This window comes from Heloderma suspectum, chromosome 2 (genome assembly GCF_057233095.1).
Source record: "Heloderma suspectum isolate Gila_16-S chromosome 2, 16-S_ref, whole genome shotgun sequence".
Classification (NCBI taxonomy): Eukaryota; Metazoa; Chordata; class Lepidosauria; order Squamata; family Helodermatidae; genus Heloderma; species Heloderma suspectum.
In genome coordinates, this window is record NC_139459.1 from 358,313,709 (window position 1) to 358,329,283 (window position 15,575).

Sequence of the window (15,575 nt, forward strand, 5' to 3'; positions counted from 1 at the left end):
GCGGGGAGGGATTAAATTCACCAGGAGAACCACAGGGGAGTGAAATACAAATAGCTTTTGCTGAATTTGGTGTCAAAAGGCCCCCTTGTGACATATACCTCTTCCTTATTTTCTCTGAGGAATACTTTGTAAATTCGTGTGTGTGTGTGTGTGTGTGTGTGTGAGAGAGAGAGAGAGAGAGAGAGAGAGAGAGGGGCGGGGAAGATCTATTTTCCTTATGTGATATTTTGGGAATCCGGTTTGTAAATCCATGCTCAGATTAATCCAAGCTGTCAAATACTCCATATTTGAGCAACATAAAAAAAATGCCTGCGTACCTCCAGCTTGGTCCTCCAGAGCGGTAGAGGGTGTTGTTGTTGTTGTTTTGGTCCAAGTGGCTTCTTGGAGCTCAGGTTTCTGTCCCATTGAGGTCTTCTGACATTCTGGGATCTTGGGGAGTCATAATTGGCATCATCCAATCATGCTGATGTGATCCGAAGGAAGGACGTTTCAAGCCAGATGCACAACAGTTTAAAAAGCCCAAATCTGCAAGACTATCCTGTTTGTGGGGGGTGGGGCAGCATTTTGAGGCATATGAGATTTTGGGAAAATTAATAGTGTGAAAGAGGCCTTCCACCCCCAATAATGCTGAGAGCCCCCAGATTGGGCCATGTTTTTTCCCCATAAGAAGCTATGTGTGTTGCTAAGCGCTACACCTCTTCTCTAACTGTGTGGCAAGGGGAATGGCCCACTTGCCATGTTATTTCTTCTACTTAAAGGACATGTGAGTACGTCAGCATGGAAAAAGGGAAGCCCACAGCCAAGAGGTTCATTTGTAAATTGTAAAAGAAAAAGACGATTCACAGTGTGATGGGGCAATATTGAGGGGGAAGAGGTAGCCTTCTTGCTGTACAGCACATCCCTCTCCCCTACACACAAACACAAATTAAAATCCTCCATGAAAGCTCCTACTGGACTGATACAAACAGGGAGTGCACAGCCTCTGGGGATTTAAAAAATTAATTAAATGAAATTTAACATGACTCTCAAAATGGTGAGGGCATGGGGACGGTGGAGAGATTATTGCTCGTCACCAGCGATGTCACAGGCAGTAACCAATAGTTGTCCAAGGCAACCACAGTCTATAGTCTGAACCAGTGTTGTAGTGTAGCCAGGGCTGAAGGGATCAAAGCACCGGGACATTTTGATTAGCAGGACCATGACATCATCTGCCACCCAGTTCAGGCTTCCCTGGTCCCTCTGAGCTTAGCTGCAATCCTGCAGGAGCTGGGGGGGAATGGGTTTTCCCAGCAACAATGTATTGTTATGAACTATCCCTTTTGGAATGCAAAGTACCTTGGAGTAGTAATTAAGCTTTACAAAAGACCTGGTCCTAGTAGAGAGGAAAAGTATAACTGCTTTCTTGACATGTATGGATTAACACAGCTGCCTGCATTTTTGGACTTGCCTTGAGTTCGTGGCTGTGGACTGTCGTTGTGAGTGCCTGCACTCCCAAATTTACCACTACACCACTGGTCTGAACTAGACTTTTGGAAACAAACACAGGATCTGGAAACCCCAGCTGTCATTTCTCCACAGCAAAGTGTGTGTGTGTGGGGGGGCATTGTTTGCAGGGGGGGAAGTGGTGGGTGGTGCTTCATCCAACCCCTGCCCACAACTTTTCCCCTGCAATCATCTCCATCTTTTTCACTGCAGTTACCTCCCAAAAAACCTCGGGGTACCCCAGCTAGAAGACAAGCAGCCAGTGAAGGCAGAGTTAAAAGTACCCCTGCCAACCACTTTCCCCCTGCAAATCGCACACAACTTTGCAGGGGTGAAGTGGAGGTTGAGCTATCCAGATCTGTGTCTGCCACTGGATGCCTAGTTCAGGCCTGCAAAGCAATAATGATATCAGTGGGGTGAAGGGCATACAGAGAATCACATATCAGAGTTGTAAAAATGCACTTTCCCTATAATGGGTGAAAGATGTTTGGAAGTCTCCACACAACTGACTGACGTCTGTGGATTCCATGTTTCTGGAAAGGCTGGAAGAGTGGTATTAACGTCGCTGTAAATGTTGTTTCATATAAACATTTTTCGAGGGTTGTGTTGAGCCGTTGTATTGGCTTTTCAAAAAATTCACAAACTTATGTGGAAACGGGACAGAACAAGCATAAAGAGAAAGTGAGCCGAATCAGACGTGACAGATTCATCCACCCCCTAATGAATGGCTTTATGACAACAAGGCAAAGCTGCCACCTACTGATGAAAGGTTAAAATTGCTGTTATTTCTGGGTCACCATCTTAAAAAGGGAAGGGACGGAATTGCTAAGAAGGGGAGCAGTGCACTCTAGTGGCTCTGAAGGCTCCCTGTTCACAGAGGCTGCTCTCCCAGGCAGGACCAGCCCTACCATTAGGCATAGGCATGTCACAGGAGTCCGACAGGGGGGTGGAGTCCTCCCCCCACTTGGCCTCCGAGACCCTGCTCACTGAGCTGCTGTACTTACCAGACTCCACTCACCGAGCCGCTGCATGGTCCACAAACACCCGGCAGCCACTCAACCCCTCAGCAAACTGCCATTTTGAGAAAAAAATGGTATCTTGGGTTTTTCCATAAAGGCAATGTTAAGTAAATGGCGTCTGTAAAGGGGCCATTTATGCAACATTACAGGCGTAAATGGCCCCTTTACACCTGTAATGTTGCATAAATGGACCCTTTATGGCCTCCATTTACACAACATTACATTTATGGAAAAACCCAAGCCGTCATTTTTACGCAAAATGGTAGCTCGCTGAGGGGTCAGGCAGCCCACGGCAGTTCATCCAGGGTGCTGAACAAGGGCGGGCAGCCAGCCAGCGGCGGCTCAGCAAGCACCCGGCAGCACAGACGGAAGTGAGTCTGTCCATCCCTAATTAGGCAGAGTAAGGCAGCCACCTCAGGCAACAGATGCTGAAGGGTGGCAAGCGGTGGCAAGGTGTTGGAGGACAGAGCTGTGTGTGTAATGCAGCCTTCCCTGCACCCCCTAAGCTCCCCTGCTCGCCTAACGTGCAGTGAAGATTGCTATCCCATTGTCAGTACTGAAGTGAGATTAAATTGCCAGTCACGCTGACGTTTGCACATGGAATGGAGGAGGGTACCATCTTTGCCTCAGGCAGCAAAATGTCTTGGACTGCCTCTGCTCCCAGGCCTAATAGCAGTTGGGGGGGATGATTTTCAGGGCCATACATAGCAGGGAAAGAATTACACATCCCTCCCCAATGTCCAAATGAAAATCAGGGGGGCACACCTGTTGGTGTTGTTGTTGTTTAACAGCATCTGATGTGATTGAAGCTAGATATTTAACATGTTTGGCCCTCAGTGTTGGCTCCATCTTTACAGATGAACAAGACATATGTCTGACGATGGATGCAGGAAACATGTAAGAGTTATTAGTTGTGGCTTTGCTGCTCAAATGATAGAGTTGTTCATCATCAGCCAGAATTGTATTGGTCCAGCCAGAATTTCCTCCTCCTGGACAGATAAACAGAACAGGGCAACCGAATGCCTGGGACGAAAAGTAAGTTTGATGATTTCATTATTTACCTAATTTCTGTAAAAAGCATGTTTTGCAGTAATTTCAAAAGGGAACATTCTGCATTCTGAAGGGGAGTCTATCATTGCATTGAACATTTTAAATAAAAGTTGCTTACAAGAAGAAGAGAGACAGCTTTCTGTCAGAGGGGGAAAGCAGTCTGTACATCCCCAGAGGCACTGAATACTTGGTTCCCCCCCAAAAAAAATTTTTTGTTCCTTCACTGGGGGAAACACAGCCTACTCATGTTCAGAAACATGCAGTCTGAGGTGGCAGAAGATTTAAAAACAAAGGTTGACAACAACTGTATTATTATGTTTATATATTTATATTATAACCAACCTAAATTAGGATAACTCCTTACAAGTTGGCTTACAGAAATGTAAGAACAATAAAAAATATCAGATAACAAAATAACAGTAAAACTAACAAAATAATAAAAAACACCACAGCCAAAAAAAAGTCCTCTTAAACTCATGCCAACATATCCAGACTAAAAATGAATAGGAAAAACTAATGATAAAAGGCCTTCCTGAATAAAAGCAGTTTGTGCTTTAAAGTCCAAAGAGAGGGGGCTTGCTGGGAATTCCATAATTGAGGGATGCCACTGCAGAAAAGACCTGGCTTTAGTATTCACCAGGCAAGTCTGATTCAATCGGAGACCAGAGAGCAGGGCCTGAGGTGAAGATCTTAAAACCTGGGCAGGCTGATATCTGTGGAGGAGATTCGTTAGGTCAGGCATGGGGAACCTATGGCCCTCCAGATGTTATTGGACCACAACTCCCATCATCCCCGACCAATGGCCATGCAGGCTGGGGCTGATGGGAGTTGGAATCCCACATCTGGAAGGCCACACTATTCCCTACCCCTGATTTAGATAATGCCTTTTCTTGAACCCTGTTCTGATCACTGCTAGTCCAGAGCGTAGCTCAAATCATCTGCAACAGAGTCTCAAAATCTCAAGATAGTTGCTTTTGTCTCTTTTGATTGACCCTTGCAGAAACAGCCGGTGGGGGGGGGGAAGGGTTCTTGGAGGGGGTGCTCTGACCAGAAGTGGCCAGAACTATTCTGTTGTGAAATACAGGAAGTTGCCTTGCACAGAATCAGACCGTCTTTCTCAGTATTGTTGACACTGAATGGCAGCGGCTCTCGAGTTTCTGATGGGGGTCTTTCTCATCCCAACCTTGAGATGAACCAGGGATTGAACCTTCTGCAGGCAAAGCAGGCGCTCTACCACTGAGCTATGGCTGTTCCCCAAAGAAGGACTATCCTCTATGCAAACTCTTTATGTTGTCCATAGAAGGAATTCTCAAGTTTGGTCTGCCTCTCATCCCACATCTCTGGCAACAATAGGCTCAAACATATGATTAAAATAATTGTAGGAAAAAGCCATATTTCTGGACAAAAGCAACAAGATAATTAAGAGGATACAGTATGAAAGACCAACCATGCAACAGGATAGATACCAAAGACATAGTAGTAATAGCAACAGGGCCTTTAATAAGTACTCATATTCATATATAGGTATAAAGAAGAAGAAGAAAATGTATAAAGGCCCTTTATACCTTTATACCTTTATATAGGTATAAAGAAGAACCCCTTCATGGATCACTGCCTTGTTGTGGCGAAGGGGCTTGCGTAACTCAGTGAAGCCATAAGCTATGCCGTGCAGGGCCACCCAAGACGGACAGGTCATGGCAGAGAGGTCTGACAAAATGTGGTCCACTGGAGGAGGAAATGGCAACCCACACCAGTATTCTTGCCAAGAAAACCCCATGGAACGTATCACAAGGCTAAAAGAGATGACGCTGGAAGATGAGCCCCTCAGGTCGGAAGGTGTCCAATATACTACTGGGGAAGAGCAGAGGGTATTTCCAAGTAGTGCCAGAAAGAGTGAAGTGGCTGGGCCAAAGCCGAAAGGACACTCAGCTGTGGATGTGTCTGGTGGTGAAAAGAAAATCCGATGCTGTAAAGAACAATATTGTTTAGGAACCTGGAATGTCAGATCAATGAATCAAGGTAAGCTGGAGGTGGTCAAACATGAGATGGCAAGACTGAACATCGACATCTTGGGAATCAGCGAACTCAAATGGATAAGCATGGGCGAATTTAATTCAGGTGACCATCATATCTACTACTGTGGGCAAGAATCCCTTAGAAGAAATGGAGTAGCACTCATAGTCAACAAAAGGGTGGGAAAAGCAGTACTGGGGTACAATCTCAAAAACGATAGAAAGATCTCAGTACGAATCCAAGGCAAACCATTCAACATCACAGTAATTCAAGTCTATGCCCCAACCACTGAGGCCGAAGAAGCTGCGGTTGATCGGTTCTATGAAGACCTACAACACCTTCTAGAACTAACACCAAAAAAAATGTCCTTTTCATCATAGGGGATTGGAATGCCAAAGTAGGAAGTCAAGAAATCACCGGGACAACAGGCAAGCATGGCCTTGGTGTACAAAATGAAGCAGGACAAAGGCTAATAGAGTTTTGCCAAGAGAACACGCTGATCATAGCAAACACTCTTTTCTAACAGCACAAGAGGCGACTCTACACATGGACATCACCAGATGGTCAATATCAAAATCAGATTGATTATGTCCTTTGCAGCCAAAGATGGAGAAGCTCTATACAGTCAGTCAAAACAAGACCTGGAGCTGACTGTGGCTCAGATCATGAGCTTCTTATCGCAAAATTTCAGCTTAAATTGAAGAACGTAGGGAAAACCACTAAACCATTCAGGTATGACCTAAATCATATCCCTTATGAATATACAGTGGAGATAAGGAATAGATTTCAGGGATTAAACCTGATAGACAGAGTGCCTCAGGAACTATGGACGGAGGTGCGTAACATTGTTCAGGAGGCAGCAACTCAATCCATCCCAAAGAAAAAGACATGCAAGAAAGCAAAGTGGCTGTCTGAGGAGGCTTTACAAGTCGCTGAGGAAAGAAGGGAAGCGAAAAGCAAGGGAGACAGGGGAAGATATATGCAACTGAATGCAGAGTTCCAGAGAATAGCAAGGAGAGACAAGAAGGCCTTCTTAAATGAACAATGCAAAGAAATCGAGGAAAACAACAGAATGGGAAAGACTAGAGATCTCTTCAAGAAAATTGGAGATCTCAAGGGAACGTTTTGTGCAAAGACGGGCATGATAAAGGACAAAGAAGGCAGGGACCTAACAGAAGCAGATGAGATTAAGAAGAGGTGGCAAGAATACACAGAAGAACTATACAGGAAAGATCTTAATGTCCCTGATAGCCATGAGAGTGCGGTCACTGAACTTGAGCCGGACATCCTAGAGAGTGAAGTCATTGTCGCCCTGCTTATTTAATTTATATGCAGAGTACATCATGAGAAACGCCAGGCTGGATGAATCACAGGTTGGAATTAAGATTGCCGGAACAATTATCAACAACCTCAGATACGCAGATGATACCACCCTAATGGCAGAAAGCGAAGAGGATCTAAAGAGCCTCTTGTTGAGGGTGGAAGAGGAGAGTGCAAAAGCTGGTTTGAAACTCAACATTAAAAAAACGAAGATCATGGCATCTGGCCCCATCATTTCCTGGCATATAGAAGGGGAAGAAATGGAAGCAGTGACAGATTTTATTTTCTTGGGCTCCAAGATCACCGCAGACGGTGACTGTAGCCATGAAATTAAAAGACGCTTGCTCCTTGGGAGGAAAGCAATGGCAAACCTAGACAGCATAGTAAGAAGCAGAGACATCACCTTGCCGACAAAGGTCCGTCTAATCAAAGCTATGGTTTTCCCAGTAGTAATGTATGGCTGTGAGAGCTGGACTATAAGGAAGGCTGAGCGCCGAAGAATTGATGCTTTCGAACTGTGGTGCTGGAGAAGAATCTTACGAGTCCCCTGGACTGCAAGGAGGTCAAATCAGTCCATCCTAAAGGAAATCAACCCTGAGTGCTCACTGGAAGGACAGATACTGAAGCTGAAGCTCAAATATTTTGGCCACCTAATGCGAAGAGAAAACTCTCTGGAAAAGACCCTGATGCTGGGAAAGACTGAAGGCAAAAGGAGAAGGGGACAGCAGAGGATGAGATGGATAGATAGAATCACTGATGCAATGAATGTGGAGTTGAGCACGCTTCGGGAGAGAGCGCAGGACAGGAAGGCCTGGCGTGCTATGGTCCATGGGGTCACGAAGAGTCGGACATGACTGAATGACTGAACAACAACAACAATAAAGAAGAAGAAAAAGCAAAGCTTTTTATATTATCAGATCCAGAATTCTATGCATCCCAATTGGTTACATTTGCTTTACAGAGATAAACACACATTGGTTTTACTGGTAAAGCATGCTCTTACTCTTAACCACCATTTTAAAGCACTGAAAAAATCACCTGGAGGAATTGTATTTAAATGTAACATTTTAAAAACTATTCATTTGGAAAGAAATCTTACTCGAAATTGTTTTCCCAAATGTCCCAATTTTCCCCATTTTTTCTTAAAGCCCCCAAAAGGGGGGTGGGGAGATGCTGTTTTTTCATCCTCTTTCCTCCCATGGGCCCCAGGCCATCATACCTCAAAGTCCTGCTAGCTAGAATGAGTGTAGAGGGCTCTGTGGGTACGGGATGATGTCTACCCTTACTCCAAGACTATATACCATTTTTGCCAATGGAAGCATAGGTGACCTTTTCTCTTCGAGGCTTGCTTTGTCCCCCCTTCTTGATAATGAGCTCCATATAATTCAGTTCTGCCACTGTCTTTGGTTCTGCTTCTGCTCTGGGGTCCTACAGAAAAACAACAGGGAATCAACAAGGCTTCGGGGGCAAGCATCCCCAGTTGTTCCCTAAGAGCCAGTGCAGTAGAGACATCAGCCACAAACTCACTAGGACTCAAGCAAGCTAATATTCTGTCACGGGTCAACTTTTCCACCACCACCGCTTGCGGTTAGGATGGCTACTCACATGTTGCCAAAAAAAAGAGGAAACATATCACCAGAAACAAGAGAGAGGATCCCGATTTGCATGAAATTTATATATGCTAATTTAGATGTGTAGATGCAAATTTAGAAATAATTACTATAATTTCAATAGAAATACAAGCCTCTCACCAGAGGGGGAAGACTGTGACGAGGTGACATGTGTACCCGCTCAGTCTACTGTCCAGGTGCTGCTAACTATGGATGAGCAACTTCAAGGCCGCTGACCTGCTCTCCCTTCTTAGGGTTCTTTATCTTTACATGGAATTTGGACTGGACAACCTTTCAAAGTGAAGAAACCTTCAAGAGGACTCCCCTCTGACAGCTGTTCAAATAGAGGACACCTTCAAATAGAAAATTATCCTCTGAAAGCCCTTCAAATAGAGAACTGTTCTCTATAAAGTAGGACATACGACAGCCCTAAAGGATAATTATACTAGCCTTGCTTAAAGTTCTGTTGTAAAGATCACTGAGATGAGGCAAGTGAATTACTGAGATAAGGCATGTTTTCAACATTTTTAAAATTTTGTGTTGATCTTTAAAACCCTAAACAGTTTGGAGCCAGTTTATTCGAAGGACCATCTGCATCAATCTGCCCTGGCCTTAAGATCTGCTTCAGAGGCCCTCTCGGTGGAGCCATTGCCAAGATCAATTAGATTGGTGAGCACTAGAGACAGTATCTCCTTGGTGGTGGTGCCATATTTGTGGGACTCCCTCCAAGGAATACATGGTTGGCCCCATAAACATCAGCTTTTAAACAGACCTTGAAAACCCATTTACAGAGACAGTATAGTTGTGCAGTTAAACTAGGATTTGTAGTTTCAGAGACAGAGAGATCTGTCCATCCTTATGTAAAAAGCTCTCTCAAGAACAACCAGTCAAAGAGTTCCTTGTGCATAGGCGGGAGGGAAGGGTAAAGCATTATAGTAATCAGGGGCATTGATCCCAGGGACAGTGGGAGCTGGTGCTGCTGCCAATCAAAAAGTTACAAAATAGTTAGCAAGCTTTCTAGGACTCTTCTTTAGACTGGATATTATATTACACAAAAATAGCAAAAAGCAGGGTGGGTGGGTTGGAGGCAAGATAGAAAACCCCCAGTGTCGGCCATAGTGTAATTTCAGAAACATAGAAAATGTAATTTCAGAATTATTATTTTTCTTTCTTTCATGACTCATTCGATTGCATGGGTGGGATTGTGGGACAGGGCCATGTTACAAGTTTGCACTGATGCTTGAGCCTACCCCCTCACATGCCTGCTTATCTCCTCCCATGTCATTGCTTCAAGCATTTTCTTCCAGCCCAGCTCCAGTACCAGAAGTGAGGTGGGATGAAAGAGGAATGCAACTGCAACAACATTTGGTGAGGTAAGATGGTGAAAGGTTAATCTTGACTCATTCACGTACCTTTTCTAATGTTAAAAGCAGACCTGAACCTCCTCCATTTTATATGTGAAGGGGGCCAACATCTGAACAACAAATGTAGCTGCCCCCATCATATCCAGTTTGGCCCTGGGTTTCTGAGCCCTGCGCTTTCAAGCCTCACTATGTACTAAGCTCAGGCCTTACCTGGTTGAGGCATTTAGCTCTGGACCCTTTTGCTAGGCAGCAACCTGTGAATTCAGTTTAGTAGTCAGTAGAATGCCATCTGAATATACCTTCCAATGCACCCTTTTTATATAGCCAGGTTCCATCTCTTTTCACATTGTAGTGCAGGGGTGCAGAACCACCTTCAGCCTGAGGGCCGAATTCCACTTCAGAGAAGCTCTCAGGGGCCACATTCCAGTGGTGAGAGGGGCCAAAGGCGAAAGGGGTGGGGCAAAAAAGTCCAACACACTGTAGCTTGAAGCTGTTACTGCCAGTAACTAAGCCTCAGGAGAGACATTGCAACCTTTTAGAATGGGGAAAAATGGTACAAAAGCTGGGAAACCACCAAACAATAAGTGGTCTGGGGAACTGGTGGGGCCAGAGGAAGAGGTGTGGCCTTCTGGGGAGCCCTGGGCGGCCAGATTGGGATCTCTGCATCGCTGCTCTAGTGTGACCAAAAAATGGAACACTCAGTGGCCTATCCATGCATGGGTGGAGCCATGCAGCTAAAAGCAGGCTCAGTCCCTAATGCTTCTAATGCTTCCCATTGACAGCCAGTGTGGTGTAGTGGTTAGAGTGCTGGACTGGGACTCGGGAGACCCAGGTTTTATTCCCTGCTTTGCCATGAATTTTAGTGGGTGTTGTGAGGATAAAATGGAGAGGGGGAGGATCATGTACTCCGCTTTGGGCTCCTTGGAGGAAAAGTGGGATATAAATGTAATAATAAATAATAATAAACATGCTCTGAGAGGGCAAGTGAACAGGCAGTGAGACAGCAAGGAGGAGCAGTAGCAGGGCCAGGAAGTTCCAGAGATTGGCAGCAGTGTGGGGGGTGGGGGTGAGGGCTTCAGCAAGTGCCCAACTATGCCTACTGCTGATACCAGCCCTGTGTGAGTTTCAAGTATGGATGATCTTCTTCTCTCTCTCTCTCTCTCTCTCTCTCTCTCTCACACACACACACACACACACACCCCTACCTTGAAAACTTTTTTTTGCTTCTTTTCCTTGTAAGCAGGACTCTGGACAAACATTTTACTACATCTCAGTTAAAATACGGTCGAGCCACCAGGGAGTCAAATACAATTGTTTTGTAGGGGGCATATTCAACCCATACGGCTTCTGTTTCCATTCTTACCTCGTCTTTTCCTACAGTAAGGAATACCAGGGGAGCAGTTACTGAAGCCACCAGGGCAGATCCCAGCCCTGCCGCAAGCAGTATGGAATTGGAATCATGATGTCTCTTATTTCCACTTTCCTTGGGAGCTGCAAGGAGAATGAATGGGGTGTAAAACTGAAGTCATCACAGACTCACCATTCGAACCCCGCCCCCTGCCCAAGATTGTATGTTCCAAACACACACAGTGCCCCAATATGACAAAACATTCGAGCAAATTTTAGACAAAATTCAACTTGAGGCCTACAGTTCCAGCTAAGTTTTTAAAATAAACAAATGCAGTATTAAGTTCAGATCCTCTGTGTCTCTTTGTACACCAGTGCAGTCTCCCAGTCTCATTGCTCTCAGTGCTACCAATGACATACAGAGAGCTTCAGCTAGTGGGTAGTATAGAAATGTAATACATACTTACATAATAAAATAAAATAAAATAAAGCCCCTCCTGTCCTGGCGCCTTGTATGAAGATTTTCCTGTCAGCCAAAACAACCAAACGTCCATTTCCCACATAATAGTGACACTGACATTACCGTCTGGGACTGGCCCTTCCTTTTCAAAGCTGGAATGTTTGTGGACATTCTGCAACATCATAGGTATTCAGCCTATGAATAGGAGGGAACCTCCTGACTGGGAATGAGCCAGTCCTTAGCTGATTATTTGTTTTTATTATTTATTTTATTTAAATATTTATAAGCCGCCATTCTGGATCAAGTGCACGCGAGGCAGTGACAAAATGAATACAAATACATAAATATATAAAAATGCAATAATTAATATAATTACAAAATTACAGTTACAAATTACAAAAATTATAGATGACAATAATATCCTATAACAAAAATTACAGAATTACAATAATAATTCTTAGACCTAGACTTGCTTAGCTCTGCACAAACAGAGGCACCTCCCCATTCTCTGACCTATAAAAACATATACAGTCCTCATCCCCAGCTTACTGTCCAGAAGAGATTGTCAAGACAGTCCTCAGGGGACATCAACTGAGAAGAAGACCCTTTCTTGTAAGGCTCTGTGTGTTAGCACTCTCACAACATTCAGATTTTCTTGCACTCTCCAGAAAAGCAAGGAAACCAACTGGTTACTGTAGTAGTTTATTAGGTGAAAGCAACTGATTTGAACACAGTAAACTCGTCCCAGTTTCGAAAACAAAGAGCTTACTGTCCACACAGAAAACCCAGACGTGTGGCATCCAGCATCTCATGTTCATGCTCTAGCTCAGCCTTCCCCAACAAGGTGCCTCCTGATGTGTTGGACCACAGCTCCCACTACCAATGGCCATGCTGGCTAGGGATGAGGCGAACTGTAGTCATGGCCAGCCCTACAACTGAGCAGAGTGAAGCAAGCGTCTCAGGCAGCAGATGTTGGAGGGTGGCAGTGGCAGCCGCGTGCCATTCCTCCTCCCAGCCTTTCCCCTGTCTTGGAGAACGGTGGAACAGTTTGCACAGCACGACAGCCCACCATGAGTTATTTAAATAAGCCTCACATAACCCATGGTCTGTTTTAGGGTGATGTGAGGGTTGTTTAACTCTCGCATAGCCCATGCTCGCTGGGTTTGCACAACACAACACCCCCCAAGCAGGGGTTGGATATCTAAAGTGGTGCCCCATGACAAGCTGCACCATATTGTCCAAACTAAGTCAGTATGTCCTGCCCGCCCCTGAACTAGCCTGCTGCATTCAGGTGTGATGGCAGTTGCTGCCTTTGAGCTGCCAGATTCAGCTGCCAGTGCAGTCAGCTTCTATATGTGAGATGGAGGGGCTGCCATTTTGTGCTTTGCCTCAGTCAGCAAATTGTCTTGGGCAAGCGTTGATTGTAGTCCAACCCATCAGGAGGGGCCAAGGCTGGAGAAGGCGGATATCACCCACTCTTTTTCCAATGTTTCCATCTCAGCTCATTCCTTCACCCTGACCAAGGGGATTTCTACACCAGCCTAAAATCCTGCATTTAAAATGGGGCTTTCCGCTTCCATTTTAAATGCAGGATCACAACTGATTCCCTCTACACGCGCTTCCTTCTCTGTAGATGGCCGTTCCCATAGCGTTATGTTTCCCTGAAGAGGCATTACACACGCTCCAGGTTCAGCAATACTTGCTGCTGGGTTCCTGCCCCTTTCCCTCCCCTTGCACATTACTGGTGGATGGGGACTGACACACAGACAGCCCCCACACCAATCTCCCCAGGCCCACCTCCCTCTTCCATGCTTTGGGCCAGTCCCTGCTGCTCAGCCGCTCTGCTGCTCAGCCGCTCTGTGCCCCCCGCCCCCGCCCCCGCTGCCGCTCTGCCGCTCTGTTTTAAACAGGCAGACTGAAAATGGCGAGGAGCCAAAATGGCTCAGGAGCTGGAAGGCTGAACGCCCACCAGACCTTCGTCTCCACCTTCGACATCATGACAATGCCCCCAGCAACCACACTCAGCGCTTCATTCGCGCTAGGGGAGAAATACACGGGGAGGACATGGCGCTCCATTTGCACATATCTGGAAAAATACCCCATTTTTTCCATTTGAGGAAAACACAGGATAGGTGGTAGGAAATAGTGAAATAATGACTGGACAATGATGACGTCATGTAATGGGCCCACACAATTCAGTGAGTGAGCAACCATGAATGCGCAATAAACTTGAGGTGTAGAGATCCCCCAAATATTTTCACTCCCACAGAACCTGATCAGCTTATCAAGGGCTGGTGGTTTAACTACTCTCAGCTCAGTCCTGTTCCCTGAGGCGACCGACTATCCAACGCAGGGCGGGCAGAGTGCAGAGGGGATCTTCTCCTCCGCACTCCGGCTGACCTATCGATATCGGCTGTCTAGCTGGGGTGGGTCGGAGCAGGGGAGGGGGGAGGCTGGACAGCGCATAGGAAGTGTCATAACAATGCTTCTACTGTCCCCGCCCCACCCCCAGGAACATTCCCTTTTGCCCTGCTCCACGCTGCTCTTCTGAGTGCAGAGCCAGGGATGAACTATGCCTCTTATGAGGTGGTGGAGGCGAGGGCAAGGAGGCAGTTTTCTGCGAACTGATCTTGGGGTCCTGGCTCCAAGATTGTTTCCCATACACTGAAAAATCCCATGGCCATCCAGCCTCTGTCTAGCAGGCATTGGATTGTGCCCTTCATCTACTACAGTGCACTGGCCATAGGGCTGCCCTAGAAGACTTTTTGGAAGTTTTACTTTGCTCAAAATACAGCCCGTATTTTCACTGGGATGACACACTGGGAATGTATCTCACCAGGTCTGGGAGACCTACACCAGTTCCCAGTTTGATTCTGAGCTCAATTCAGGGTGCTGGTTTTAACCTTCAAAGCCGTTCACAGACGACCTTTTCCCATATCAGCCTTCCAGGCCATTAAGATCCTTTTCTGAGGCTTTTCTAGAGTGCCTCCACCATCTGAGATTGAGCAGGTTGCAACAGAGGAGAGAGCTGTTTTGTTTGGCGCACCCCATTTATGGGATCCCTTCACCAGGGAAGCTCACCTGGCATCCAATTTATTACCTTTGTTACCCTTTAGCCACCATGGGGAGGGAGCAATCCTAGGTCCCCTAGACATAGGGTTGGTCAGTTTCCTGGCTCTGAGCTCAGAGCCAGGAAGCCGCGCGCCCTGCCCCTCCCCATCAACTTACCTGCCGCTGGTGATTTAATCACTCTTAGCTCAGTCCCGTTCCCTGCAGTTTCCTGTAGGCCGGGGATGTTCACCACACATCGATACATCCCCGAGTCGTAATGTCTCAGATCCCGGAGCTCTATATCGGCTCTTCTTTCCAAGATGAAGCCCTGGTCGTTGGTCAGGGTCAGTCTCCCGGTGAATTCCGGGGTGGTGTTTCTGACCTCCAGCCTTCGATCCTTCTCCCACCGGTAGCTGCCGACCCTGGGCTTTGAGGTGGAGTTGTAGGAGCAGCGCAAGGTGATGGAGCTGCCTTCCTACATGGAAGAAAGGAAGTTTACATCTATATAGATGTACTGCCACAAAAGTTATAATTGCAGTTTTCACAGAGCTACTAGGGCGCAAGCCTTATGGAGACAGAAAAAGAGGTTTCCCAGTTAAAAAAGCATTTTATATTAAGCTGTCTAGCAGCCTCCCACCTTTTTTTCTTTCTTCATGCAGATCACTTGTTTTTATGTTTAAAACTTACTACAAGCTTACCTGCAATCTGGTCCTTCACCCTATATGCATTTAAAATGCTGCTAGGGTTTCCCAAAAACTATGCTCGCCCCTGTAAAGTGACTTTGTACCATTAATTCCCATTTTGAGATGTAGAAGCCGCAGATCAAGCAAGGGACTACACAGAACAGTCAGGATCCAAC

The 15,575-nt window shown here is 46.0% G+C and overlaps 1 protein-coding gene across 1 annotated transcript; it reads right to left on the reverse strand.

Annotated features, from left to right (window-relative positions):
- Positions 1-7,765: 7,765 nt before the first annotated feature.
- LOC146355564 (natural cytotoxicity triggering receptor 3-like) lies at positions 7,766-15,371 on the reverse strand. The gene is made up of 4 exons (XM_084829941.1): positions 15,354-15,371; positions 14,894-15,191; positions 11,222-11,349; positions 7,766-8,312 (listed from the first exon to the last, which is right to left on the reverse strand). Exons 1-4 carry the CDS (start codon positions 15,369-15,371, stop codon positions 8,178-8,180), a joined length of 579 nt encoding a protein of 192 aa, XP_084686067.1. The 3' UTR covers positions 7,766-8,177.
- Positions 15,372-15,575: the final 204 nt, after the last annotated feature.